Here is a 27,204-nt window from a genome sequence, read left to right on the forward strand (position 1 = left end):
CTTGTATTGGTCCTGCCGGTCTTCGATTTCCAATAACATAATCAATAAGGTTAGCCGTATGAGGAACATGTAAATACCATGTTAATTTATGGGCCTTTTTATGGACTATGTAAGTTGGATGTTCACTAGTAGATGGCAGAAAAGCTGAAAATATTCAGATATTTCAAAATATCGTTTTCGATAGTTACGTTTCTATATTCGATATCGATATTTGGTCGTACATATCAATATCAAATATTGCCCAAGACTACGAAGAAAGCTATTGGGGTGTGAAGAAAACTATTGCAATAAATTAAAGACTAAAAATACCTTTGCTTTCAGCTCTGAAGTTTTATTAATAGAATATCCAAGAAATAAATAGTTACTGAATTGTACAAAAAGGAATAAACACATACATAAACCTTAACACTCGTCTGTTTAATCAAATTCAAAGACTTGCAAGTAAATTCTTGATACTTAGATAAAATCTTATATAAGTTTTGCAATAATTTTTTGATTTCTCCAGTTTGCCTATTGGGTCTTTTCTTTTTAAACTTGTTGCTATTGGCTATAAAAATCTATTGATTACGCAGTTTCAGTCATAACTAACTACAACATATAAAACTATATTAAAATCAAGCAAGGCTTAATTCCTTTTTTATTTCTATTTTTTGTCGTCTTTTTGCAACTTCTTGTAGCCTTTTTATTGTTGGACAACTTGCGGTAGAACAAAAAATTATAGAATTTACGGAAAGATATTATCCCTAATCAATTTTTGTGCATACATGGTCGTGAAATTAGACTTCTTGCGGTAAAAAAAGAAGAAAAAAAAAGAAGAAACTGCCTTACTGGGACTTTGGAAAAATGATATCAGTCCTTAGTCTCTTTTTGTCCACCCATAGTCATACATAAAATTAATTATGTTGTTTTACGGCATTGTAACATTATAATTGATCTGGTAAAATCATCAATTCTACTAACAGATGATTTTGTCGGTTTAATTAATGTTTTGACCGAGTGTTAAGCAGTTACATTCTTCATTGTAATTTAGTCTGCACCCCTTTTTGAGTTGCAACATAATCAAGGATAGTATAGTGGAATCGTGACAGCAACTACGAATATCTTCCTAGTTTGGATTTGGTGCATTAAAACACATAAGCTATTTGAACTAAGCTCATATAGCGTAAAGCAATAAAAATACTATTTATTTAAAGTAGCCTCATTTTTCACAGTCCAAATAGTTATTTTAGTATATATTTTATATCCACAGCCGAAAGGAAACAAAACTATTTAATTACGAGGACATTGCTTAAACTTTCATAGTTTACTTGCAATCAAATGTGGCGGACAAAAGCCGTGGCGATAAAATATACAAAATCACCTAGAGTGAACGAACTATGAAAAGCATTGCAATAAAAAATAATAGTGCAAATCTCACAATAATAAGACATTAAGTTAGCTATATTTTTAGATTTCTTGGTTTGGGTGTAGTAGACTGGAAAACAGAGGAAGCTGACATGAGATTCTCTATGTACTGGCCAAGTACTTGATTCTCAGATTTCAAACACATATTTTCCTCTTTGACCGTATCCACGCGTCGTGATAAATCTGTAATGAGTTAAAAAGCCAATAAATTAGTTAACCCAAAAAAAGTTACATAACGCGGCTTCAGATTGACCATCACCTAGTTTTGCGGTGTTTAATGCTAAATTAGCAGACAATCGAAAAAATAAATATAAAGATCTATCACAAAGAAAGAAGAATAAGTCAATGGTTTCTATTAAATTATATCGTACACCATTTGTGAGATAATTTTTACCAAGGGTGTAGAACTACTAAAACCAAGAAACCAACTATAACTTCAAGAATTTAGCAGTTTCGATCCGCAAATCTTTAACTTTCGAAGGGACGACTCTAACTCTGACTCCCATATTTCAGGCACTGAGTTTAGAGTTATGCTTTTTATACTATTTTATAACTCTCTGAATGAAAGTTTTAACGGTTGTGGGTTGTGGTTATGCAACTGCGGCTATGTTTTTAAACGATAAAATAAAATAATAATAATAATAGCAGTATTCTCAGACATACTAGAGTGAAATTCCAACTATAAAAGAAATTCTCTTGTATTTGATTGCATGATCAATTCTGTTCATTTAGACAGAACAGACATTGAAGGGGCACAACAACCCCAACGCATTAGACATTTGCGAGTGGAGCTGGAGTTCTTTTATTTTACACCCACACCAAAACATTCTTTCTCACCACTACCACTAAAAGTATTATTTTCTAGCAGCTCAAACTACCCCTCTTTATGTAATGTGACCCAGGTCATGCTACTATTCAAAGTCATATACTTCACCCATCTAGACTTTGTAAATTCAACCAGAGGCAACAAAATTGACATGTTCCTACGGAACAAATTATTGTTGAAATAGGACTTTCAAATTAAGCCCTCCTAAATTAAATTTTCTACTGTTGGACAAGTATAACTCTAAAATCCTGTAAGAACATGCGTATTCAACGATTCAAGTTGAGTTTTGTCAAGGAAAATCGTAGATTTTCAATATTTGTCAAAATGATTTAAGAGATTTCCAATATTTGTCAAAATAATTTAAGAGATTTTGAATTTTTGTCCAGCTTATTTTGTTTTTGTTTGATTTGTGTCGTAAAGATTTCAAAGATTCCCAATTTTGTGGTGGAAGCTCACAGGTTTTCAATCTTTGTCGTAAAGTTTTCTGAGTTTCATTTATTGTCAAAAAATTTTCTCCATTTTCAATGTTTGCTCATGACATTTCATCTTTTTTCAATTTTATTCAAGTAGTTTCGTCTTTTTTCAAGTTTTTTTGAAGTGATTTTGTCTTTCCCATGTCTTTGCTCAAATAACTATGTCTTTTTAATTTTTTGTTGAAATGGTTTCGTCTTTTTACATTTTTGCTGAAGTAAATTCTTCCTTTTGAACTCTTTTTGTCCCAAAGTTTTCACCATTTTCTCTTTTTTCAAGTAATCGTGTATTTTCAAATATGTGTTCAGATCATTTCGTTTTTTTTTAGTTTTTTGTTTCGCAGTTTTCGCCATTTTTAACTATTGTTCAAGTAATTTCGTATTTTTTTTCAAGTAATTTCTTCTTTTTTAATTTGTGTTCTAAATTATCCACAATTTTCAATTTTTTTAAAGTAATTTTGTCTTTTTTCCCGAAAATTCTGACTATTTTTTTCTTCACATGATTTGGTCCTTTAAAAAAATCACGCAATTTAGTCTTTTTCTATTTTTGGTTCACGCAATTTCACCATATTAGGTTCCTTTAATGGATTGTGGAGTGTCAATTTCTGGTTTTATGTTTTTTTTTCTAGGTTAAGATATGTGTTAAGTGATATTTTTTGGAGTATATGCTATCATCGCATATGTACGTTGAATTTTGCTTAGTTTATCTTTGCTGAGTTTCACGTATTGACTCTAGAAATATAAGGTTTTTTCATATTCTTGAAATTCTTGATATGATTTCTTGAGAAAGACTTCTTCTGTCAAGTTGAGAATAGTTTGAATTTATGAAATTTGTTTAGATTCCTCATTGAGGAGGGTTTTGTTGTAACAAATCAAAATGAGAACTCTGAAATTTGAAAAAAAAAGTGCGATTCTTGAAACATGAAAAGTGAAATTTGTTAAGATTCTTTAAGGCGAAGATCTGTGTTGTCAAGTTGTGAATATAACGAAGAACTGTGGAACTACAAAAAAGAATTTGTTCTTGAAATATGAATAGATTAGTTGTACAAATCTCAAAATTCATGAGTTGGAAAGAGGCTTGTCATTGAAAATTGAAATAAAAAAAGTAAGAAATATTGAAAAAGGGCATAGTTCTTGAAATTAGAAAGGTTCAGTTATAGATGAACGTAAAAATTCTAAGGATAAGAAGAAAGAAAATGAGAAATTCGCTGAGATATTTGAACAGGAAAGGGTTTTGTGGTAAAAAAAAAAGGAAATGAGAACTGTGAAAATAAGAAAAAAGGTATTAATCTTGAAAAGCAAAGGGTGAAATTTGTTAAGACCCCTTGAATGTAAAGGCTTTGTCTTGCCAAACTGTGAAAATAATTTGAAAAAATGTGGGATTTTGAAAAAAAGCTGTGATTCTTGAAACATGAAGGGATTTGTTATAAGATTCAGGTGCTTTGACTTTTTACCCTTGTTGAGTTTCCTATTTGACTCGTAAGGGTCAAGTTTTGTAATACTGATTCGAAAAGAAATCAAATTTCTTGAATACACAGTATTTTCATATGCATAAGCTGAGTTTTACTGTACTGAATGTTGCTGGGGTTTCCCATTTTCAAGTCTCCCTTATTGACTCGAGAGGTTTAATATTCGCCATATAAAATTTCTTCAACGGATTGTAGTGTGTTAATTTCAGGTTTTTTAGTGTTTTAGTTGATTAAGATGTGAATGGAGGGATAAAGTGTTGAACACATGCTGTTTTCATATATTTCCCGTTGCCGAGTTTCCAGTATTTTCTTGAGAAGCTTGAATTTCGTCACAATGACTCAAAAGGAATGAGTCAAACAGTTCGTGGTAACGAACTGTAAGTAAGGAGCGACTCGGCTCAATAGTAACTAAAACTCTTAAAACGGAAATTTTGATACCCATAGATACATAAATAGAATCAAATTTTTATGCTGATCTCAAATATATAAGTTTTATTAAGTTTAGTTACACCCATCACCCCCAAAAAGTCATAGAACTTTAATGAAAACCAGACCTTCGGATTCAGCGTATCAGAAAACCCTACTGCGGAAGTTTCAAGCTTCTATCTGCAAAAATGTGGAATTTTGTATTTTTTGTCAGAAGAAAGATCAGGGATGCGTGTTTATTTGTTTGTTTGTTTGTTTTTCCCAGGGACGATAGCATCGATCCAGTAGTCCTAGAATATCGTATGAAGGCTCATTTGAACAGAAATTAAAAGTTCTAGTTCCCTGTTTAAGTGACCGAAAAATTGAAGGGCAACTTGGCACTCCAATTTTGAGATAGTCATTTTGTTCAGAATAGTGGAAAATCTAATAAATATGTCTTTGAGGATGACTTAATCCCCAACAGTTCCCGGGGGAAGGACTGAAAGTTATAAACATTGTCCATTGTTTAGATATAGTATTGGTTAATGGGAAGTATAAAGACATTTCAGGAGGGATTTTTTTCTGATGGGGGGGGGGTGTCAGAAGAGGGGCTTACGGGGGCGGATCTTTCCATGGACGATGTTTTATTGGGAGAAGCCACATATCTATGAAGGGGCGCCGGATTTCCCAGCTTTATTTAAAAATCGATCAGAAATTAAATAAAAAAACTAGTTTTTTTAACTGAAAGTAAGGAGCAACATTAAAACTTAAAACAAACAGAAATTATTACGTATATGAGGGGGTTCGCCCCCTAGTCAATACCTCGCTCTTTACACTAAAGTTTTTTTTAGTACTTTCAAAAGAGCTATCTATTCTAATTAACCAACCTTTGTGATTCAGGGGTTTGTGATTCGAACAAAATTCGATCTTTAGCGTAAAGAGCAAGGTATCTACTAGGGGGCAAACTCCCTAATATACGTAATAAAACATACGAATACAGAAGTTCGTTACGTAAGTTAATTCGTAAGTTAAGTCAGAACAAAGTTTTGAGAAAGCCATGTAGCCAAAAAAGTAAAATTAATACGCAAACTTTGTTTAAATTACTCAGGTAGGGTGACCCAAAATAAAAGCTGCATTAATTCAAAAACGTTCAGTAATTAAATAAAAAACAAGTTTTTTTAATTGAAAGTAAGGAGCGACATTAAAACTTAAAACGAACAGAAATTATTACGTATATGAAAGGGGATGTCCCCTCCTCAATACCTCGCTCTTTACGCTAAATTTTGAATCTGTCACATATTTATTTTTATTACTTTCAATTTCAATTAATATTTATATTAATTTCAAACTTTAGCGTAAAGAGCGAGGTATTGAGGAGGGGACAGCCCCTTTCATATACGGAATAATTTCTGTTCGTTTTAAGTTTTAACGTCAATCCTTACTTTCAGTTAAAAAAAGCTTGTTTTATTATTTAATTACTTAAAAAAAACTTTCCGAAAAATAAGTTTTTCAAAGAAAAGTAGGCCTAAAGGCCATTTTAAAATTAAGCTCAGTAGATATGAATACCTGTTAAATTTCAAACTCAAAACGACCAGAAATTACTATTAAAGAATAAATGAAACCCAAAACGAACAGAAATTAAATAAACAATCATAGCAAAAAACATACAACAAGTAATAATATAAACGAATAAATAGATCTTAAAGCGAGTAATGCTTAGATTGAATATGAAAATCAAGCTTAAAACGAAAAAAAAAATAGTTTGCTATTAAAGTAAAGATGAAACTTAAAACGAATAGAAATTAAACAAACAATCAATGCTAACAAACATACAATATATATTAATGTAAATGAATAAATAAATCTTAAAACGAGTGAAACTTAAATTGAATATTCAAATCAAGTTTGAATCGAATAAAAATAACTACAAACAAGAGTTTGGGTATCGCCTCACTGCAGAAGCCTAAAACCTACTGAGTCATTGGCGCCTTACTGAAAACTATATGAATCTTGAACAGTCTTGGAAAGTATAAACAAAATCAAATTGAATATTAGATATATAATGATATTAATTGTTGAAAAATCCATCAGTTAAAGATTTTTTTTTACTGTAATTTTTATTTTCATTTCAATGCTGTAAGAACTGGAAAAGAATAAATTTGTAATATAAGAGTAATTCGTTTTCAGTGAAGCGCCAATGACGCAGAAGGCTTTAGGTTTTTGCCGTGAAGGCAGGAAGCAGTATCCAAATTTTATTGTTAGTGAAGCTATATTTTTCGTGACCAATCTTGGGAAGAAGTAATAAATTAAACTGAATATTTGATGTATAATGATATTAATTGCTGAAAGCTCATCAGTTCAAAATTTTACTGTAATTTTAATGTTTATTTTCAATATTAAATACAAAAAAAAAACATTTGTAATATAATTCGTTTTCAATAAAGCGCCAATGTCGCAGTAGGTTTTAGGCTTTTGCAGTGAGGCGATACCAAAACTCTTGTTTGTAGTTACTTTTATTCGATTCAAACTTGATTTGCATATTCAATTTAAGTTGCACTTGTTTTAAGATTTATTTACTCATTTACATTAATATATATTGTATGTTTGTTCGCATTTGATTGTTTATTTAATTTCTGTTAGTTTTAAGTTTCATTTATACTTAAAGTGCAAACTATTTTTTTTCATTTTAAGCTTGATTTTCATATTCAATATAAGCATTACTCGCTTTAAGAAATATTTACTCGTTTATATTATTACTTGTTGTGTTTTGTGCTATGATTGTTTATTTAATTTCTGTTCGTTTTGGGTTTCATTTATTCTTTAATAATAATTTCTCGTCATTTTGAGTTTGAATTTTAACAGGTATTCATATCTACTGAGCTTAAGTTTAAAATTGCCTTTACTTTTTTTTGAAAAACTTCTTTTTCGGAGTTTTTTTAAATTAATTTTTGTTCGTTTTTGATTTCAAAATGTTTAAAGTTTTTATTGCATGGTGGGGGGGGATTGCTTACTGTCCGATTATTCTTGACTTTAAAAAAACGGATCTAGAACTTTAAATTTAAATCGAATGAGGGTTTTTTCAAAGTCTATACGATTACCTCTTTGGTAAAAACCTTATATATGAACAATAGACAGCTTGCATAACTTGTGGACAGCGATTGGTAATAATGAATGGATTGAAAAAATAGCTCCAATAAGGGTGTTTTGACCATTTTACTTGCTGACACAGAGAGATCACGACTGTTTGGGATTGACCTTAATAGGATTTTGTGTGCCAAAGCTATTTTGCATCTATCACAGAGTATGTATTTTAACCTTATAATGGGATAATTATAATAGATTTACTATGTGTTCTTCCAATACAAAACTTTACCTTATTAATGTCTTTGGGGTGGGGGCGGCGTAGTTGGCAGAAGGAAGAAAACTTTAGCGTAGACAGTAAGAGAGGGGGAGGGGGAGGTTGGAGACTCATCCAATACGGGGTGGAACTTCACTTATCTCCTCCGTTCCCGATTTAGGAGATCAGACAGACTCATTGGGCTGTAGAATGTTGGACCGTTTGAGTTGTGGAAGACGTTAAAATACTCAAAAATACTTTATATTTTCAGTTATTGCAGGATTGATTTCATAGATTGTGGAATGGTGAGCCCCCTGGCCCATCATTTGGGTGAACCTCAACTCATAATATGCAATTTTTATTAATTGTTCCGTGTTGTGTGTATATATTATTCTATATATGTTATTTTGAGTTATACTTTTATCGCATTGCGTTCATTTTTAAGGCTTGAGATAAAAACTGAAACCTCAGCGGAGACAGTGGTGGGGGGAACTCTCCCCCCCTCACATGCATTATTGAGCAGCCACAGAGAAAGTAAAACAAATTAAGATAATCTGTCTTTTGAAAATGTCTTTTTTTCAAGAGACACGAACAAAATCGTCTAAAGGAACCTGAAGTGCTATATCTGACATTTCAATTGATTCTTTATTCCCGTTATTTTCAAACGTTAAATTTTGAATATTATCGAATGGGTTTAGTCAACCCCTCCCTGAATTATTCACGTTTGGAAAACCCAGCCCTGGGACATTCCTCCCCCCTCAAAAGAACATTTTCTTTTCCAGCTGATAATTCCTCCGCGTTAAATTCCACCCAGCAGAAATTTCCCAGCTGTGGAATATGCTCCCCCAAACATATTCCCCTCAGATAATTTCGGATATTCATAAAAACGGAAGCTGAAATTTCTACTCAACTTTTTAGGTCAGAAGCAATGCTATAGCGTTACCTAAGTAAAGAGCCATAAGGGTTCAATGAATTAATACATTTATTTTTCCAGGGGCACTTTATGTGGAAGAGGTGGTCGCATAAACTTTGGAACGGGGTTCATTGAATTACAAATTAAAATTTATAGTACCCTTACACCATGGGCAGATCCAGGATTTCTTAGGGGGGGGGGGCCCAAAATAGGTTGATGCGATAGACTTGCGTTAGGAACAAGTTTAATTAACGCAATCTTGCGTTAATTAAGTAAATTACATTACTTTAGACTACGTTAGGGGGGGGGGGGCCCCTCGCACATCCCCTGGATCCGCCACTGCCTTACACTCTCTGTTTCTTTCCTTGTTAGGGAGGCGAGCAGATGCCTAATAGGTGTGTGTTAATACCAAAACATTCTAACTCTCAATGAGCCTTCAGGTATAAACAGAATTAGTTAAAAGGGAGGGGTGGGGAAAAGGGCGTGGGGGGGGGGGGTATTTGCCTTTAGATCGATTTTGACTCGTAAGAGCTCGACTAGAACTTCCAATTTCCAATCAAACGAGCCCTCTCTGAAGTTTATACGAGAATCCCTTCCTGCCCCCGGGCCCTGGGGGGTTTAGTCGACGCCAGAGTTTTGTTAATTAACCTTTCAACTAATTTTAACAAAATTTTTATCTGATGCATTTAGGGCGTGGAGGACGGGGGAGGGGGCTAGTTGCCCTCCAATCTCTTTTGACTCTTAAAAAGTGAACAAGAACTTTCAATTTCCAATCAAATGAACCCTCTCTAGAGTTTATACGAGCATCCCTTCCATAAAAAAATGATATGAAGGATTCGGAGAATCCTTAAATTATAACCCTTGTCCTGAGGTTTGTGGGAGAGTTGTCATCCTCAAACAGCAAATTTCCAGACCTTAAAACTACGTTTAATAAAATGGCTGTCTCAAAATTTTGATTGGATGTGTTTGGGGAAAAGGTGGGCGTGAGAGCGGGGTTAGTGGCCCTCAAATCTCTTTTGACAAATAAAAAGGGCACTAGCCCTTTGGATTTCCAATCGAATGAGCCTTTTTTGAAGTTTCTACGACACCGCCTTCTATAAAAACCTTATATACCCCCAGGGTATATCTTAAAACCCTTGCCTTGAGGGCTGTGGGGGAGTGTCCTCCTCAAAAACCAATTTTCTATCTGAAAATCAACTACACTGAACAAAACGGCTATCTCAAAATTTTGATTGGATGTGTTTGGGGGACGGATGGGCGGGGGGGGGGGGCTAGTTGCCCTCCAATCACTTTTGACTATTAAAAAGGGCACTAGCCATTTGAATTTCCAATCGAATGAGCCTTTTTTGAAGTTACTATGACAACGCCTTCTACACAAACCTTATATGCCCCCAGGGCATAACTTAAAACCCTGAGGCTTGTGGGGGAGTGTCCTCCTCAAAATTTTGATGGGATGTGTTTGGGGGTATGATGGGCGTGGAGGGGGGGGGGTAGTTGCACTCCAATCACTTTCGACTATTAAAAAGGGCACTAGCTTTTTGAATTTCCAATCGAATGAGCCTTTTTTGAAGTTTCTACGACAACACCTTCTACAAAAACCTTATATGCCCCCAGGGCATAACTTAAAAACCTTACCCTGAGGGTTGTGGGGGATTGTCTTCCTCAAAAACATATTTTCTATCGGGAAATCAACTACGCTGAATAAAATGGCTATCTCAAAATTTTGATGGGATGTGTTGGGGGGACTGTTGCGCGTGGGGGGGGGGCTAGTTGCCCTCCAATCACTTTCGACTATTAAAAAGGGCACTATCCCTTTGAATTTCCAATCAAATGAGCCTTTTTTGAAGTTTCTACGACAACTATCCCTTTGAATTTCCAAAAGAATGACCCTCTTTAGAAGTTTCTACGACACCGCCTTCTATAAGAACCTTATATGCCCTCAGGGCCTAACTTAAAACGCTTTCTCTGAGGGTTTCGACGGAGTGTCCACCTCAAAATAATTTTTTCTATCTGGAAATCAACTACGCTGAACAAAATGGCTATCTCAAAATTTTTATTGGATGTGTTTGGGGGAATGATGGGCGTGGGGGGGGGGGCTAGTTGCCCTCCAATTAATTTTGACTATTAAAAAGGGCACTAGCCATTTAATTTACAAGCGAATGAACCCGTTTAGAAGTTTCTACGACACACCCTTCTATAAGAACCTTACATTCCCCCAGGGCATTACTAAAAACCCTTGACCCGTGGGCTCTGGAGGAGTGTACTTTTCAAAAATATATTTTCTATCTGGAAATCATCTACGATGAACAAAATGGCTATCTTAATGTTTTGATTGGATGTGTTTGGGGGAATGATGGGCGTGGGTGGGGTGGGGGGAAGTTGCCCTCCAATCACTTTCGACTATTAAAAACGGCACTAGCTTTTTCAATTTCCAATCAAATGAACCTTTTTTGAAGTTTCTACGACAACACTTTCTATAAAAACCTTATATGCCCCCAGGGCATAACTTACAACCCTTATCCTGAAGGCATAATTTCATTCTTACACATTTCCTCAAACACATAATTTCTATTTGGAATTAAACTACGCTGAACAAAATGGCTATCTCAAAATTATGATTGGATGTGTTTTGGGAAATGGTGGGCGTGGAAGGGGTGTTAGTTGCCTTCCAATCAATTTCGACTATTAAAAAGGGCACAAGTCACTCCAATTTCCAATTGAACGAGATTTTTTCGAAGTTTCTACGGCAACTTCTTCGATACGAAGTGTCCTGCTCTAAAGGAAAAAAAAAATTATAAATGATACATTGTGCCAACATCATTCTTATATGCCCTCAGGGCATAACTTAAAACCCTTGCCCCGAGGGTTGGGGGGGAGTTTCCTCCTCTAAAAACATATTTTCTATCTGGAAATTAACTACGTTGAACAAAATGGCTATCTCAAAATTCTGATTGGATGTGTTTGGGGGACTGATGGGCGTGGGGGGGGGGGGGCTAGTTGCCCTCCAATCCCTTTCGACTATTAAAAAGGGCCCTAGCCCTTTAATTTCCAATCGAATGAGCCTGTTTTTAAGTTTCTACGACAACGCCTTCTATAAAAACCTTATATACCCCCAGGGAATAACTTAAAACCCTTGCCCTGAGGGTTGTGGGGGAGTGTCCTCCTCAGCAATATATTTTCTATCTGGAAATCAACTACGCTGAACAAAATGGCTATCTAAAAATTTTGATTGGATGTGTTTGCGGGAATGAAGGGCATGGGGGGGGCTAGTTGCCCTCCAATCACTTTCGACTAATATCAAGTACGCTGAACAAAATGGCTATCTCAAAATTTTGATTGGATGTGTTTGGGGGAATGATGGGCGTGGGGGGGGGGGGCTAGTTGCACTTCAATCACTTTCGACCACTAAAAAGGGCACTAGCCCATTAATTTCCAATCGAATGAGCCTGTTTTGTAGTTTCTACGACAACGCCTTCTATACCAACCTTATATGCCCCCAGGGCATAACTGAAAACCCTTGCCCTGAGGGTTGTGGGGGAGTGTCCTCCCCAAAAATATATTTTCTATGTGGAAATCAACTACGCTTAACAAAATAGCTATCTCAAAATTTTGATTGGATGTTTGGGGGAATGATGGGCGTGGGGGGGATAGTTGCCCTCCAATCACTTTCGACTATTAAAGAGGGCACTAGCTTTCTGAATTTCTAATCGAATGAGCCTTTTTTGAAGTTTCTACGACAACGCCTTCTATAAAAACCTTATATGCCCCCAGGGCATAACTTAAAACCCTTGCCCTGAGGGTAGTGGGGGAGTGTCCTCCTTAAAAACATATTTTCTATCTGGAAATCAACTAAGCTGAACAAAATGGCTATCTGAAAATTTTGATCGGATGTGTTTGGGTGAATGATGGGCATGGGGGGGGGGGGGCTCGTTGCACTCCAATAACTTTCGACTATTAAAAAGGGCACTAGCCCTTTAATTTCCAATCTAATGAGCCTGTTTTGAAGTTTCTACGACAACACCTTCTATAAAAACCTTATATGCCCCCAGGGCATAACTTAAAACTCTTACCCTGAGGGTTGTGGGAGAGTGACCTCCTCAAAAATATATTTTCTATCTGGAAATCAACTACGCTGAACAAAATGGATATCTCATAATTTTATTTAGATGTGGTTGGGGGAATGATGGGCGTGGGGGGGGATAGTTGCCCTCCAATAACTTTAGACTATTAAAAATGGCACTAGATCTTTGAATTTCCAATCAAATGTGCCTGTTTTGAAGTTTCTACGACAAAGCCTTCTACAAAAACCTTTTATGTTCCCAGGGCATAACTTAAAACACTTGCCCCATGAGTTGTGGGGAAGTGTCCTCCTCAAAAATATATTTTCTCTCAGGAAATCAACTAAGTTGAACAAAATGGCTATAAAAAAATTTTGATTGGAGGTGTTTGGGGAAAGGATGGGCGTGGGGGGGGGGGCTAGTTGCCCTCCAATCACTTTCGACTATTAAAAAGGGCACTAGCCCTTTAATTCACAATCGAATGAGCCTGTTTTGAAGTTTCTACGACAACGCCTTCTATAAAAATTTTATATGCCCCCAGGGCATAACTTAAAACCCTTGCCCTAAGGGTTGTGGGGGAGTGTTCTCCTCAAGAATATATTTTCTATCCGGAAATCAACTACGCTGAACAAAATGGCTATCTCAAAATTGTGATTGGATGTGTGTGGGGGAATGATGGGCATGGGGGGGGGCTAGTTGCCCTCCAATCATTTTCGACTATTAAAAAGGGCACTAGAACTCTCGATTTCCAATCGAATGAGCCCCCTTTGAAGTTTCTACGACGACCCCTTCCATATGAAGTGCCTCTGAAAAATAATAAAATAATAATAAAACATTGGAGCCGTATGGCCTTTACTATAGGCAACGCTACAGCGTTGCCTCTGATCACACAATAAGGACAAAGTTTGTTCGCGTTGTATGTCAGTTAGTTAAAACAGTGTAAGTGAGTAGCGAGCATGTATAATGATCCTTTCTTAGAGGAAGGGGGATCACCTTCCATTATCGTTGGAATAAGATTAAATTCGTAAGGAAGATAAAATTAGACTTGAAAGAAAATGTAAAATAAATAAAAGGTGATTGGATTGTAGCAGGGTATAGACATGTGTATTACCTCGTCAATAGGAATCAGTTTCATTATAATTCAAATAAAACTGGACCTGAAAGAAAGATAAAACTAGACATCAAAGAAAACATAAAATAAATAAAACGTGGTCAGTCTTTAGTAGAGGTGAAGACAGATCTTTCGCGGTCGCGGCTAGGATTCGTTTTCATAACTATCTAAATAAAATCGCACTTGAAAAAAGGTAAAGAATAGTTTAGAAAGAAAATGTAAATATCATACTAAGAGGATAGAAAAACATGGAGGAGGGGGTGCAATTGGGAGGAAGCATAAGTGAAAGCTTTATATTCATATTATTGAAGCACAACATACAGGATTTTTTTCATAGGAATCTGTTATGTCCTTACTACTGCCTTTAAAAAATCATTTAAAAACGAATGGGGGAAACATTTAAGTAGGAAAGATCAAATTTTTTAAGGTTCTTTAAACATGAAGGCTGGAAAGTGTTTCAGGCTTGTAGCTAAGATGACTTGTAATTATCACTCGCTTTGTGAAGGGGTGAAAGCCGTTGCACCGTTCTTACTAGGATAAGATATAATTATTTAAAAATAGACGTGAAAATACTGATAAGAAATCCCATATTCAATGAAACAGCTAAATAAGCGTATACAGCTGTTTTAAGAGACTTGAAGGGTAGAAGCAAGGTATCATTAAAATTTAAATTATAAAGGAAATACAAGTTAAAAAATTTTGTTACCAAAAAAGTTACCAAAAAAGTTTTTGGTAGTAAATAGAGGTTTTTTGTTTTTTTTTTGGGTGGAGAGGGGCAGTATGCATGGCTGTGTTGGGCTCGTCACCAGAAGGTGCTATAATTATTACTTAAAAATAGAGATGAAAACAAAATATAAAATAAGCAATTGTTGATTGGAGTATAGCAGGGGTATGCATCAGAAGAAAGATCATGGATGAGTGTTTATTTAATTTTTTTCTTTTTCCCAGGGGTGATCGTATCGAACAAATGATCCTAGAACGTTGGAAGAGGACTCATTTGAACGAAAATTAAAAGTTCTACTGTCCTTTTTAAGTAGCGAAAAGATTGGAGGGCAACTCGCCACCCGTTTCCCCCCAAAATCGTCCGATCAAAATTTTGAGATTAAATCACCCCTGCCCAGCTACTGGATACGTCTTTAAATTTCAAATTTTGCCCATTGTTTATGCATAGTATTTGTTATTGGGGAGCATAAGACATTTTTAGGAAGGGTAGGTCTTCGGCTTGAGGTTGGTTTCCATGGGGATAATTTTTGTTGCGGAAAAAAGTTTGATTTCTTGTTCTAATTTTGTAAGAACGACTTCGGGAACACAAGGACCGTTTAATTACAATAGGAAGCTTTTTAAAAGTGCTAGAAACCTTACCGTGAAGAGCAATATATTGAGGGGGGATAACCCCTTCATATACGGAATTATTTCTGTTCGTTTTGAGTTTTAATGTTGCTCCTTACTTTCAGTTGGAAAACTTTTTGTAATTATTGAATCAGAACTGGGCCTATCAGATCAGTAGATCAAAGGTGTCTCGAGGGGCTAATAACTGACCGTCGCAGGTCTCCCTTCCTTCGTGCCTCCGGCACACCTGAAACAGCGTGTTCCTGGAAGCGAAGGAACACAGTTTTATCTTTGGCTTATGGAAAGCGTACGGCGCGTTTTTTACGACGGCAAACTTTCTCCTCTTGAGAGGTTATCTTTACTTGGTCGTGTTGTTTACTGCGTTCGACATTGGAGATCCTGGGTCCTAAAAAGTGGACATTATGCTTTGAACGAGAATTCTATACTACAAACCTTTACCATTGCCTAGAGATAAATATGCATTCCCTAGTGCTTCTCATTCGTCAATTCAAACGGCTTGGGCTCGAACGTCTTTTCAAACTCTCCGACATGAATAGCCAACCATGTGAAGATTTTTTTTTAGGAAGATGCGGTCTCAAATCAACACTTACAGTACTGTAATAAACTTTTCGTTCCTCCAACTTCTACATCGAATTCGTCGAAATGAAAGTATAACGTATTTTGAAGCTCAATATTCTAATGAACAGTTGTCCTTGCCCAAGGCCAAGCGAGTTAGATCCATTGGTGTTGTGTCTGTCAGTTCCGATTTTTCTTTGCCCGGGGACGATGAAATCAAGCTCGAGATAGGGCGAGCTCGTATTGAAAGCTAGCGAATAATGAAAGCCTTGATACCCGACGACGTACTTTCTGCTTTCGGTCACCAAGTACCGGATGTTCGTCTTTCTGTACTTCACGACAGTGACTCAAACGATGACTCAGAGGAAAATACTCTGTCCGATAAGTAGGAAAAGGCTTCCGCGACTGACACTGAATCGGGCTCGGAAAGTGACGGCATCTTTGAAGCATCTTTGAAGATTTGCCAGTGATTGCTCACTGTGTGAAACACCAAGTTGAGAAAAATTGGGTTAGTGAGCCTGTGACGAACATGAAGAATTCTAGGTTTTGTCTTGTCAAGACTTCTGACGGCTCCATAACACCAATAAAAAAAATCCACGCTGTTGTGGCTTCTGAGGGAAAGCTCTGAGAAGCTGAGTAGTGACCGATTAAAACGGGTGATGGTCCAGGGCCACCGAGTAGGACTACGTGAGTCGCCACAAACCAATGCAGAGGTCGGTGTGAAATCAGAATTGCGTATCGGTGAATGGTGCGTTTACAGACCGGTTGGCAGGGGAAAGAGAGTATTAGTTGGGCGGGTCATACAGTTTGGCTACTTGTCTGGGCGAAGATGCCACTCTGTTGACATGCAGAATATGGCGATGCCGTTCCCTGATGACATAGGAATTCTGTGACAGTGGTTCCGGCTGAATGCTGATCTCACATTAACTGCCGCATTGCTAGACCAGGGTTACTGTGACTCCAGCCTGTATATCATGCATTCAGCAGAACCCGTTTCTAGGGAAATCGGCACCAACATTGTCTTTGGCTTTGACTCAGACGTCTTCACAAAGCTGAATTCATTTATCCAGAAGAAAGGGTTCCACTCTTTTGGTGTCTCGTCAGCATCGCAATCATCATGTTAAAAATGGCACTTAAATCCAAAACTGACCTCAAGACCATAGCCACCCCCATCGCAATGTTTTGTGTGTCAATAGAAGGAATTTTGTTCAAAATTTTTCAGAGATAGTTGTTACTTTTTGTTCCCTCTCCTCCTCCTCTCCACTCGGTGATATTTTAATACAAAAATATATGAATCTTACAACTTTATACATTATCATATCACCTAAACTTCAAAATTCTTTTATTATATACCAGTCAATGTATTAGTGGACATGAAGGCACACTACCATTTAACTTTTTTCTTGCCAAATATCTATCGCTCCCCCCGTTCCAGGGTGTCCTTCCCCCTCTAGAAGACGCTTTTCCGGTGGCATTTTTACTTCAATTTCTTAAAATTCATATCCTTCAATTTTCACTAATACGAATTCGAATTTTAAAGGTGGTCTTCCAAAAGGCTTACTCTTACAACTTTAAGATTTTTTAACACAAAAAAAAAACTATTTGCTCTTCCGTATACTGGGCGTCCTCCGTCCACAAGAAACCCATTCTTGCGGAGGCACATTTTTCCTTCTTTTTTTCTTTTTTTCAGCCCTTTTTACGACCAACCTTAATAAAAAAAAAACAAAATAAAAACAAGCCATCAACAAAAAAACAAAAATAACCTTAATACCGACGTGCATGAGGGCACAGAACTGAACAGAATCTTGAACCATGTCTCCTACGGACGAGGAGGCCACCCACGGCGGGGCTGGTTCTTCCAGTTCAAGTGCGTGTGCCCCTCGTCCTCCATTTGCTTGAGTTCTTGATATAATTTTATGAGTCTCGAATGCATTCCGAGATCTAGGGCAGCGAAAGCGATGAATACCATCGGAAATCTTGTTATGCTCAGTAGAAGACTTAGTAGTAGAAGACTTAGTGTTTAAACTTGTGCTAACCGAGCTTAGTTTGATTTACTGAAGCTCATTTGTCCAGTTTCTTAGGGTTGTCATTTGAGCTGTGATTATCGAGATCATTACTGAAACGTACCAATAAATATCTGAGAATCTAGTTATTTTTTTTAGTTGGTTGCTTTACTTAGCGCTTTTTACTAATAACTCGGTAGTAACAGTTTTGCTGACTGTTGCTTTACAGTTTTTCCTTCAAATACCCAAAGGCCTGGGTTTAATACCAAGAAAGTTGGATTCTAAGTACATTCGGGAAAAAGGGATCTGTGTTTCTTCCGGATTCTTTCGTGTCAAAGCAGTAGATTCGTTTTTTTTTAGTACAATTAAGAATCCGAGATCCAAGGGTGCGTCTTGGCACAGCCACTAAACAGAAAAGCATGTATGATAAAAGGGAAAGGGACGTGTGAAGACGTGATAAAAGGCAACTTTTACCGCTGGCCAAGCCGTATTGAATAGGGCTGCGAAGCGTGACGTCAATTCTTGGGCGGGAAATTCAAATAACGATGAAACGTGGATGCGTAGACAAGTTTTTTCGGAACTCTGGCGAATTGTTTTGGCCTAAAATATTGGTCGTAGATCCTACTAATCCACCAGAACGTTTTAAAGTCGAAATAATTCTAGGAATATTGACAATCAGTTGTTAGTTACAATTAGAAACCACGTTTCACGGTACTTCGAATTTTGCAGCTTGCTTTTTACGTCATCACCGCGCAGCTCTATGTTGTATAACTTAAATACCGTGTTCCGGGATTTTTTTTTTTAATTTCGGGAATTTTTTTTTAAAGAAAAATCAGAATTTTATTTTTGAGCTGGTGACAACGCTGCATGTATAATAGGAAAAAGTGACACAATCAGTGCCATCGTAGGGTTACCTAGTTTTTGCATGGGTATCAACAACTTGCAGTCCTCCTTTCTTCTTCTTTTGGTACATATCAGTTTTTTTCAGTCTTGGGGGCTCTTTTCCTTGCCAAATAAACCTGTAAATGATTTTTTCCAAGTTTTAAAAGATCGCTTTTGAAGGTGGTAAAATATTCAACAGATATCGAATAACAGGCAAGCTGTTTATATTTACATATTGCGCCCTTTAGAATATGCCTCCGGCGTGCCTCCGGAGGCATGCCTTCGGCAAGCCTCCGTGCCTCCAGGTGTCCCTCAAAATGCCCAGTTGTTAACCCCTCGAGGTGTCTAGAGAAGACTGGATTTGTATCATAATTATTGAACCCCGTCTGTCCTTGGTCTCTTAAAAAGAAAATAGGAAAAAGGAATAAGAGGGAATGTCTTCCATCTTATTTGTGCCTTAGTTTGATTGCACCTTCTTTTCAGGTTCGTTTTCCAAATGGAAGAAAAACCAGCCTTTCCTGACGTACATAAATTTTTTACAAAGGTGTCGGCTGTTAAAATGAGAAGCCTAAGAAATTGAATATATCAAATTTTACTGAAATATATTTGATGTTTTTGCAAATAAATGATTATTTATCTGGCGTTTATTGTTTATTTTAAAGATTAGAAAGGGAGATTGAAAATCTAGGACTAGAAGTAAGATTATAAATCTAGTAAATTATACAACACTAGTATAGTAAACTCGGTGAAAGTAACTGAAAATACAACACCAGGCCTAGAAAATTGAACATCGGTAGTAAGGAAAATCCAACGAGAGAACTGAAAATCTAACAAACACGATAGAAATCCAATAAGGATCTTAAAATCCAACATGTTGTTTTGTCAATAAACTGAAAATTCAATAGCATGTGAGAACATCCAAGTGTTTATTGTTCAACAAGTCGAAAATTCAATTCGGGTATGGGAATCTTAAAATTTTTGTTTCTCAATAAATTAGATATTCAATAATAATCATGGAATTCCAATATGGTCTCTAATCTTTAATTTCAGCTATTGAAATTCCACTTTTGTTGTTGATAAACATTACAAACAAGTTTTGTTTGATCTCAAACAATTTTTTTACAGTGTAAAATGAAGAAGATGACATTTTGATTCGTGCACTGTGGGATGAGAAAAGTTCCATAAAAAAAATTTAAAAATACTTCTTCAAAAAAGGTATATAGCGATCTTTAAAATTTATAATTTCCCTAACATTGGAAAACTATTTGTCGTTTGGATCTGTTTTCCTTAGTTTTATCAACCCAAACTCCCGTTATTGTAATTATTTCTGGTCTTTTTTGCAGTAGCAGAATGAAGACCATGGAATATGTTTTTCAGGGCTTTTGGCAGCATCATAGGCGCCAGAAGCAAACTAATTACTAATTCCACTATTAGGCAAGACGAGCAACAAAATCTCTAGTGTTTCTGAAGCATGGTCAACTGACTTTGGTAACACTGACTTAACAGGCGAAGACTCTTGATTTATGATTTAATGGTACACTTTTAAGGAACGCTTGTCAAACTTATCAAAAAATAATAAACATAATAATTTTTGCTTTCATTATGCTTTCGGGTTTAAAGCAAAAATTATTATTGTTCCAAATCTTATATTCAGAATAGGTAAAAACAAAGGCAAAGATCTCAGTGCTACACTCTTGATATTCCTTAAAGTAAAGTAAATGTATATTATACACACCATTAACCATTATGAAAGTAATTAGCTTTAATTCCCTTTTTGCCATTTTTAGCACCGGCTTTAACTATTCTAAATAATACATTTCTCTGAGCAGTTTTGAAAAGGGATTTACAAATACTGAATTCAGAAACACTTTAATAGAAATAGAGCTCAAATAGTAAATAGCGATATAATAACTAAATCCATAAGCACAGACAGGTTAAGGCCAGGGGCGTTTCGTCAAGATCATGGGGGCAGTTGGGGCTGATTTTCCCAAATCAAGAGAAAATGATTGAAAAATGTGCCGTATAGCACCATAAAAGCAAAGGTATACTAAAGAAAACTGATCAGCTTCTGTGGATGCTTGAATTATGTAGGCCTATCTTAGTTTTGACAAGACTTTTGAAGACACTGTATTTCAGCTGAGAGATGGGGGGGGGGTGCAAACTAGTGTTGTTCTGCCTCTGCCTGTTCAGGTAAGAAAAGAAAGCTGTCAAGATGCAGCTACGCGATCATCTAACAATCATTTCGCGTTCTAGGTACAGTTCCAAAATTTGTAACCTCAGTTCAGCAAAAATAATGGAGAGGCTTACAAGCCAATACGTACAATAGCCAATCAACATCAATATTGCATGGAGTAAAAGGAACTGATTCTACTTATGCATTTATTATTTACTCAAATTACAAATATCAAATTATTAGTGTGCTACTATGTTTCATCAAAAGATAACTGAGGCCCTAAATCAAATACTTCACTTCTTTAATTTGAATATCTAAGTTAAAGATGTTTATTTTTAGTTTAAGGTTCAAAATAAGAAATTACTTGAAAGAATGTCACTGTCACAGTTTCGTAGCAAAGGAGGGGGACAAGAGGGGTATACTTGTGTCCGGGAGTAGCATTGGTTGTGGCTCAATTTAGATAAACGTGTTTTTTTTCTGGGCATTTGAATACAGAAGGCCCGTTCTTTTGCACTAAGATCTTACATCTTAGATCTCACATCTTTCTGCGAAGATTTCCGTTCTTTTAACTCATCTTTGTTCTAACATCTTACAGCTCACTGATGTTCCCAAAAAGTGTGAAATACGCCATCTTTCTACCATATAGAACAATGATGAGAGAACTTTGATGATATACTCATCATTGTTCTTAGACCGCTAATCAGGGCCGAATGATGAAAGACATTTGCAAAAGAACGCCATACGATGATCTTAGTGCTAAGATTTCACTTTTAAGCGTTCTATGTCAAAAGATGCAAGATCTTAGCACATAGATGAGTAAAAGAACGACCCTAGAGATGCCGACAGCACCTTTTGGGACCAAGTTGAAACTTTCAGGGAGAGTAAGAAGGGATGGGCCGTATTGACTTCAACATTTGATTTGAGGAACAGGGGTCGAGACAAATACAAAGATACTATACGTATCCAGGTTATTTTAATTAGCATATATGCAACATGTCTCAAACGCCTTGGGGGATCAAGCTGAAACTTTCGAAGTGCAAGGGGGGAGGGCAAGGGGACTTCAATTTTTTAAATGTCTGTTTTAAGGGGAGCAGATGAGAGGACAAATTTTTCTTTTGTCTTCGGTGCACCCAAAAATATTTGCACTATAGGCCCCTATGGGACTTGGAATCTATTGAGGGTAAAGTAAAGAGGTAAACCAAAAGGCATTATATGCACCCGGTTGTTCAAATAGAATATCTCCGACATCTTGTGGATCGAGTTGAAGCTTTCAGGGAATACTGGGGGAGGAAGGCGCAAGCGAATTACAAATTTTATGTTTGGGATAAGCGATGATAGGGCAAAACATTTTTATTGGTTCGCCAGAAGAGGGTCCAAGCACTTTTATATTAAAAGCTCAAAACTATATCGATAAGTGCTTGGGCCACAGGGCCAACAACAAATTAAAAAACTTTTTGGTCTGCAAATGAGCCAACAACTTTTTGTCTCGACCGGTCAGGACTCATAATACTTTTGTTCAGTCTAAACCAAAAGCAGTTGCTTGACGTGGAATGGTATCGATCATCCCAGTCCAAAAGACTAAATGACCCGTGTGCTCCAAAAACAGGACTAAACATTTTCTGTCTCCAATCAGTTTGATAATTACATTGATGCATCGCTCGACTAGGTGAACCCCTATGCAGAAAACTATTTCGAAACTAATTTTGGCAGTTTTGAATCGTGACGCCCCAAAATTGATGTTTCTTCCTTTAAAAACATTTCTTTTAAAAGCGAAGGAAATCAATTGGCAAATAACTGATTGATTCATCAACTAAAGATATTGCTTCAACACACTGAAAAGATTTCTTCAAAATTACCAATTACCATTTCAAAATATTATTTGGGCATCAATTTTAAATATGTTCGAATGTTTTTTAAAACGAAAGGTTTTAACAAAGAACGTCTCCCTTTATAGTAATAAAATTGAAATGAAAGTCCCAAATGTAAGCATTCAAAGAATTTTGTTTTTCTTTTCCCTAATTGCGATTAGAATCGTGTTTTGCTTCTTTTTTTGTTGTCAATGTTTTGACAAACAGAACTACACTGTTCGAAACCCTTGTGTGTTTGTTATGGCATACATGACGCTCTGGTATTTAGAAACTTCAGAGGGGGGGGTAGCCCCAATATAAGATTGTGGAAACACAAGTTCGTTTTAAGTTTGAGTTGATTATTCTTATTTGTTTCTGTTCTTCTTAGGTTTCATTTAGTCATTTATATTGATGTATGTTATTTTTATATTTGATGAGGTTGTTTATTTTAACTTCTATTCTTCCTAAATTTCAATTATTAGATTACTTTATTTCTGATCGTTTTAGGTTTTAACATGGGTCTTTCCTTTCCTGAGAAAAACTGTTTCTTGAAAAACATGTTTTTAAATTAATCAAATCGTGACCTGAGTCAAAATTATCCTACTGCTCGAAAATTGATTCCCAAAAAAAACTATAAAAGATTTTGAGCGCTAAATAATCCAGTTGATAAAATTATATCAAGTGAACATTTTTTCTTTGGTCTTTAGTGATAGTGGAACAAATAAGAGGAATACGATATCTTCGCTCCTAGAATAACTCCGCTCTAAGTGCTGACGAAGTCGGGATAAAACTGAATTATCTGTTGGTGACTAACAAAGGATCGTGTGGGGGCCAGGTCACAGAATTGAGATCCTTAAAGAAATGAATTTAACTGCGAATGTTACGCGCAGTTTTTGTATGTTGGAGATAGTACAGACAAACTAGAGTTTGACCCCAAAAAAATTGCAACAGAAATGATTTTTACAGCATGTTGTAGAAAAAAAAAAAGCTGAACAACATATCCAAAGTTGCACATTCTAGGTCAAAGAAAAACTGTTGTTTTTTTTGGCCTATCGTGTCAGTTTTCTTACTTTCCTAACAAAAAAATTAAGTTTAGTTAATTGTCCGGTTTCTTGAACGAAATTATTATTCCGATGTAAAAAGACGAGATGAGTGCAAAAAAGGAGTCAAATTTGGTTTAGTCAATATAAAAAAAAGTTTCATAATCATCAAGATGAGATTTTTACGATTCTCGTCACCGTGACCCCATTTATTTTATTTTATCAAACCATCTTTAGGTGGCTAAATTGTCGGTTCTGAGATCTAATAATTAGTTAGCCTGAATCTGATCGTCGCTGGCTCCATCACCTAATGGGTCGGCCTAAAAAAGTAATTGCAAGATGTTTATTAAAACATAAAAATACTAGAAAAGGGAAATCATCTATGAAACTAGTTTTTAAAATCCCTATGATAGGCCGACATTTAAAATCCCTCTTAGAATAAACTATTATCAAACAGTTCGTGGTAACGAACTGAAAGCAAGAAGCGACCCGGCTCAATGGTGACCGAAACTCTGGAAAACAGGATTTTGATACCAATGGATACATCAAAAGAATCAGATTTTAATGCTGATTTCAAATATATAAGTTTCACCACATTTATTCCTACCCATTTAAAGTTACGCACCTGAGAAAATTTGGATGATTTTCGAAAAAAGGGGGACAGACCCCCTAAAAGTTATAGAACCTTAATGAAAATCACACCATCATATTCGGCGTATCAGAGAACCCTACTGTAGAGGTTTCAAGCCCCTATCTACGAAAATGTGGAATTTTGCATTTTTTGCCAGATGAACGGATGCGTGTTTATTTGGTTGTTTTTTTTTCCAGGGGTGATCGTATCGACCCAGTGGTCCTAGAATATCGTGGGAGGGCTCATTGGAACGGATATTAAAATTTCTAGTGCCCTTTTTAAGTAACCAAAAAAATGGAGGGCAATTAGGCCCCCTCCTACGCTCATTTTTTCCCAAAGCCACCCAATCATTGAGATTTTGAGATAGCCATTTTGTTCAGCATGGTCGAAAATATGATAACTATGTCTCTTAAGATGACTTAATCCCCCGAAGTCCGCGGAGCAAGGGCTGAAATTTATGAACTTTACCCAATGTATACATATAGTATTGGTTATTGGGAAGTATACAGACGTTTTCAGGGAGGATTTTTTTCTTGTAGTGGGGGTTGGGTCGGGGGTTATGTGGGAGAATCTTTCCATGGGAGAAGGGATATAGCTATGAAGGGGGCGCCGGATTTCCCAGCATTATCAAAAAAAAAATAATCACAAATTAAATAAAAAAAAAACAAGTTTTTCAACTGAAAGTAAGCAGCAACACTTAAAACGAACAGAAAATATTACGTATATGATTGGGTTCACCCCCTAGTCAATACCTCGCTCTTTAAGCCAAAGATTTTTCAGTACTTTCATAAGAGCTATTTATTCTAACTAACGGCCTTTGTGATTAAGCGGTCATTTTTAAAGAATTGGAACAAAATTCGAACTTTAGCTTAAGAAGCAAGGTATTGACTAGGGGGCGAACCCCCTAATATACGTATTAAAAATATATGAATATAGAAGTTCTTTAGGTAAGTTAATTCGTAAGTTACGTATATTTATTACTAATGAAAACGTGTGTCATTAAAATTAAGAAACTTCCAAGAAAACCATTTAACCGAATGTTAGTAAAATTAATATGCAAATTTCTTTTCAACTATTCATGATGGATGAACCAAAATCAAAGTCTGCCTTAGTTCAAAAACGTTCAAAATTAAAAAAAAACAAACAGTTTTTTTTAACTGAAAGTAAGGAACGACTTTAAAACTTAAAATGAAAAGAAATTATTCCTTATATGAAAGGGGCTGTCCCCTCCTCAACGCCTCGCTCTTTACGCTAAAGTTTGACTTTCTCACAACTTTATTTTTTTAACAATAAAAAACTTCAGCGTAAAGAGCGAGGCGTTGAGGAGGGGACAGCCCCTTTCATACACGGAATAATTTCTGTTCGTTTTAAGTTTTAACGTCGTTCCTTACTTTCAGTTAAAAAAAAAATTGTTTTTTTTTATTTATCAACACACAGACTAGTCATCACAACACATGAAATTATCGAATCAACTTCATGAACACTTGAAAGACAGAATCAAACTCCCACTAGTATTCACAACTTATTCTTTTGATTCAGATATCTAAAGTTTGACGTCCTCCTCATCGTTATAGCTTTCAATTCTTGGAGAGTTAGAACATGCTGTCCCTTTGCAGGTTTCACACGCTGCAGTGCAACCTAAGACGTTTTTAAGGTAGCTACATCTCGCTGAGCTACATTCCAGTTGACAAGAACACTTCACGTATTTCAGAAGCAGACGAGGGACTGGTGGGACGTCAGTAGTCAATGGATACAAGAAGTCCCCATTCCTGATCTTGGTAGAAAACCCTGTAACTGTGGAATTTAACCGCATCAGAAGTTGGTGGAAACTGTTGTGAGTGGACGAACGTGCTAGCAGTAAAAGAAAGATTTATTTTTTATTTTTATTGAAAAATAAAAATAAAATACCTCCCCCACCTCCGTGGGGGAGGTAGAACCTCTCCCAGTAGTCACCTTCTTTTTAAAACTTCCCTACGGAGTTCACTCAGAATTCCCCCTTTTGATGGGCCATTTATCATGAGCCGAGCATCTTCTCCAGCAACCCTTACTTCCTCCTTCAAAGCTTACTTCAGCATGAAAACTGCAGCTGATATACGAAAATCGGCATCTGCCATTAGCTTCATCAGAGTAAGACTTTCCACACTGTGAATCCGTGAAGTAGAGTCACAGCCTAAGATGGCGTGAGCCAAAAGAATCAGATGGCATGTCTCTTGGCCCAGCTTCTCTTTCAGTTAGTGAATATCCCATATTCGGCGAGCTTTGTTCGACTTTGGTTCAGGTGCAAAGAATAGTTTCTTGCTTGATAGGTCACCATAATAACACAATGGAACCAAAATATCATTATCATCTCCAATAACAGCAGTGTCGTAATACCAGAAAGAATCAACCGCAGCTTGCATAATTGGAACATCTACATCACCTGGTCCCTGGACTACGACGAAACCCTTTGATCGGAGATAAACAGCCAACGTGCAGATAAACCTGGCCTTGTTTTTCTTGCAGGACAAGAACTCATTTTTTTTTACCTTCAGCTGTATATCTGCTGTGAAGAAGATCTCACGGCCGATTATACGACTTCTCTTTGACTGGGCCATATCCTTTATGGTAGCTCCGCCATTGTAGCCGTCAAATACAATAGTGGCAGATATATACTTTTGGGTCATGTAAGTAGCATAATGCTCAAGGATTTCGGAGTGTTTTTCGTTTTTTCCCATGGAATTCTTTGCAGAA

General features: G+C 36.3%; 1 protein-coding gene across 2 annotated transcripts in view; it reads right to left on the minus strand.

Annotated features, from left to right (window-relative positions):
- Positions 1 to 310: 310 nt before the first annotated feature.
- Positions 311 to 27,204, minus strand: part of LOC148952199 (short coiled-coil protein B) — a 96,270-nt gene continuing 69,376 nt past the window's right edge. For both annotated transcript variants that reach the window (XM_089088874.1, XM_089088873.1), the window contains exon 4: positions 311 to 1,587. In XM_089088874.1, coding sequence (XP_088945000.1) covers positions 1,439 to 1,587 — 149 coding nt within the window. In that variant the 3' untranslated portion in view covers positions 311 to 1,438. The remainder of the gene's footprint in view (positions 1,588 to 27,204) is intronic.

This window comes from Artemia sp. Qi Xiang Cuo, chromosome 5 (assembly GCF_049724085.1).
Source record: "Artemia sp. Qi Xiang Cuo chromosome 5, ASM4972408v1, whole genome shotgun sequence".
NCBI lineage: Eukaryota > Metazoa > Arthropoda > Branchiopoda > Anostraca > Artemiidae > Artemia > Artemia sp. Qi Xiang Cuo.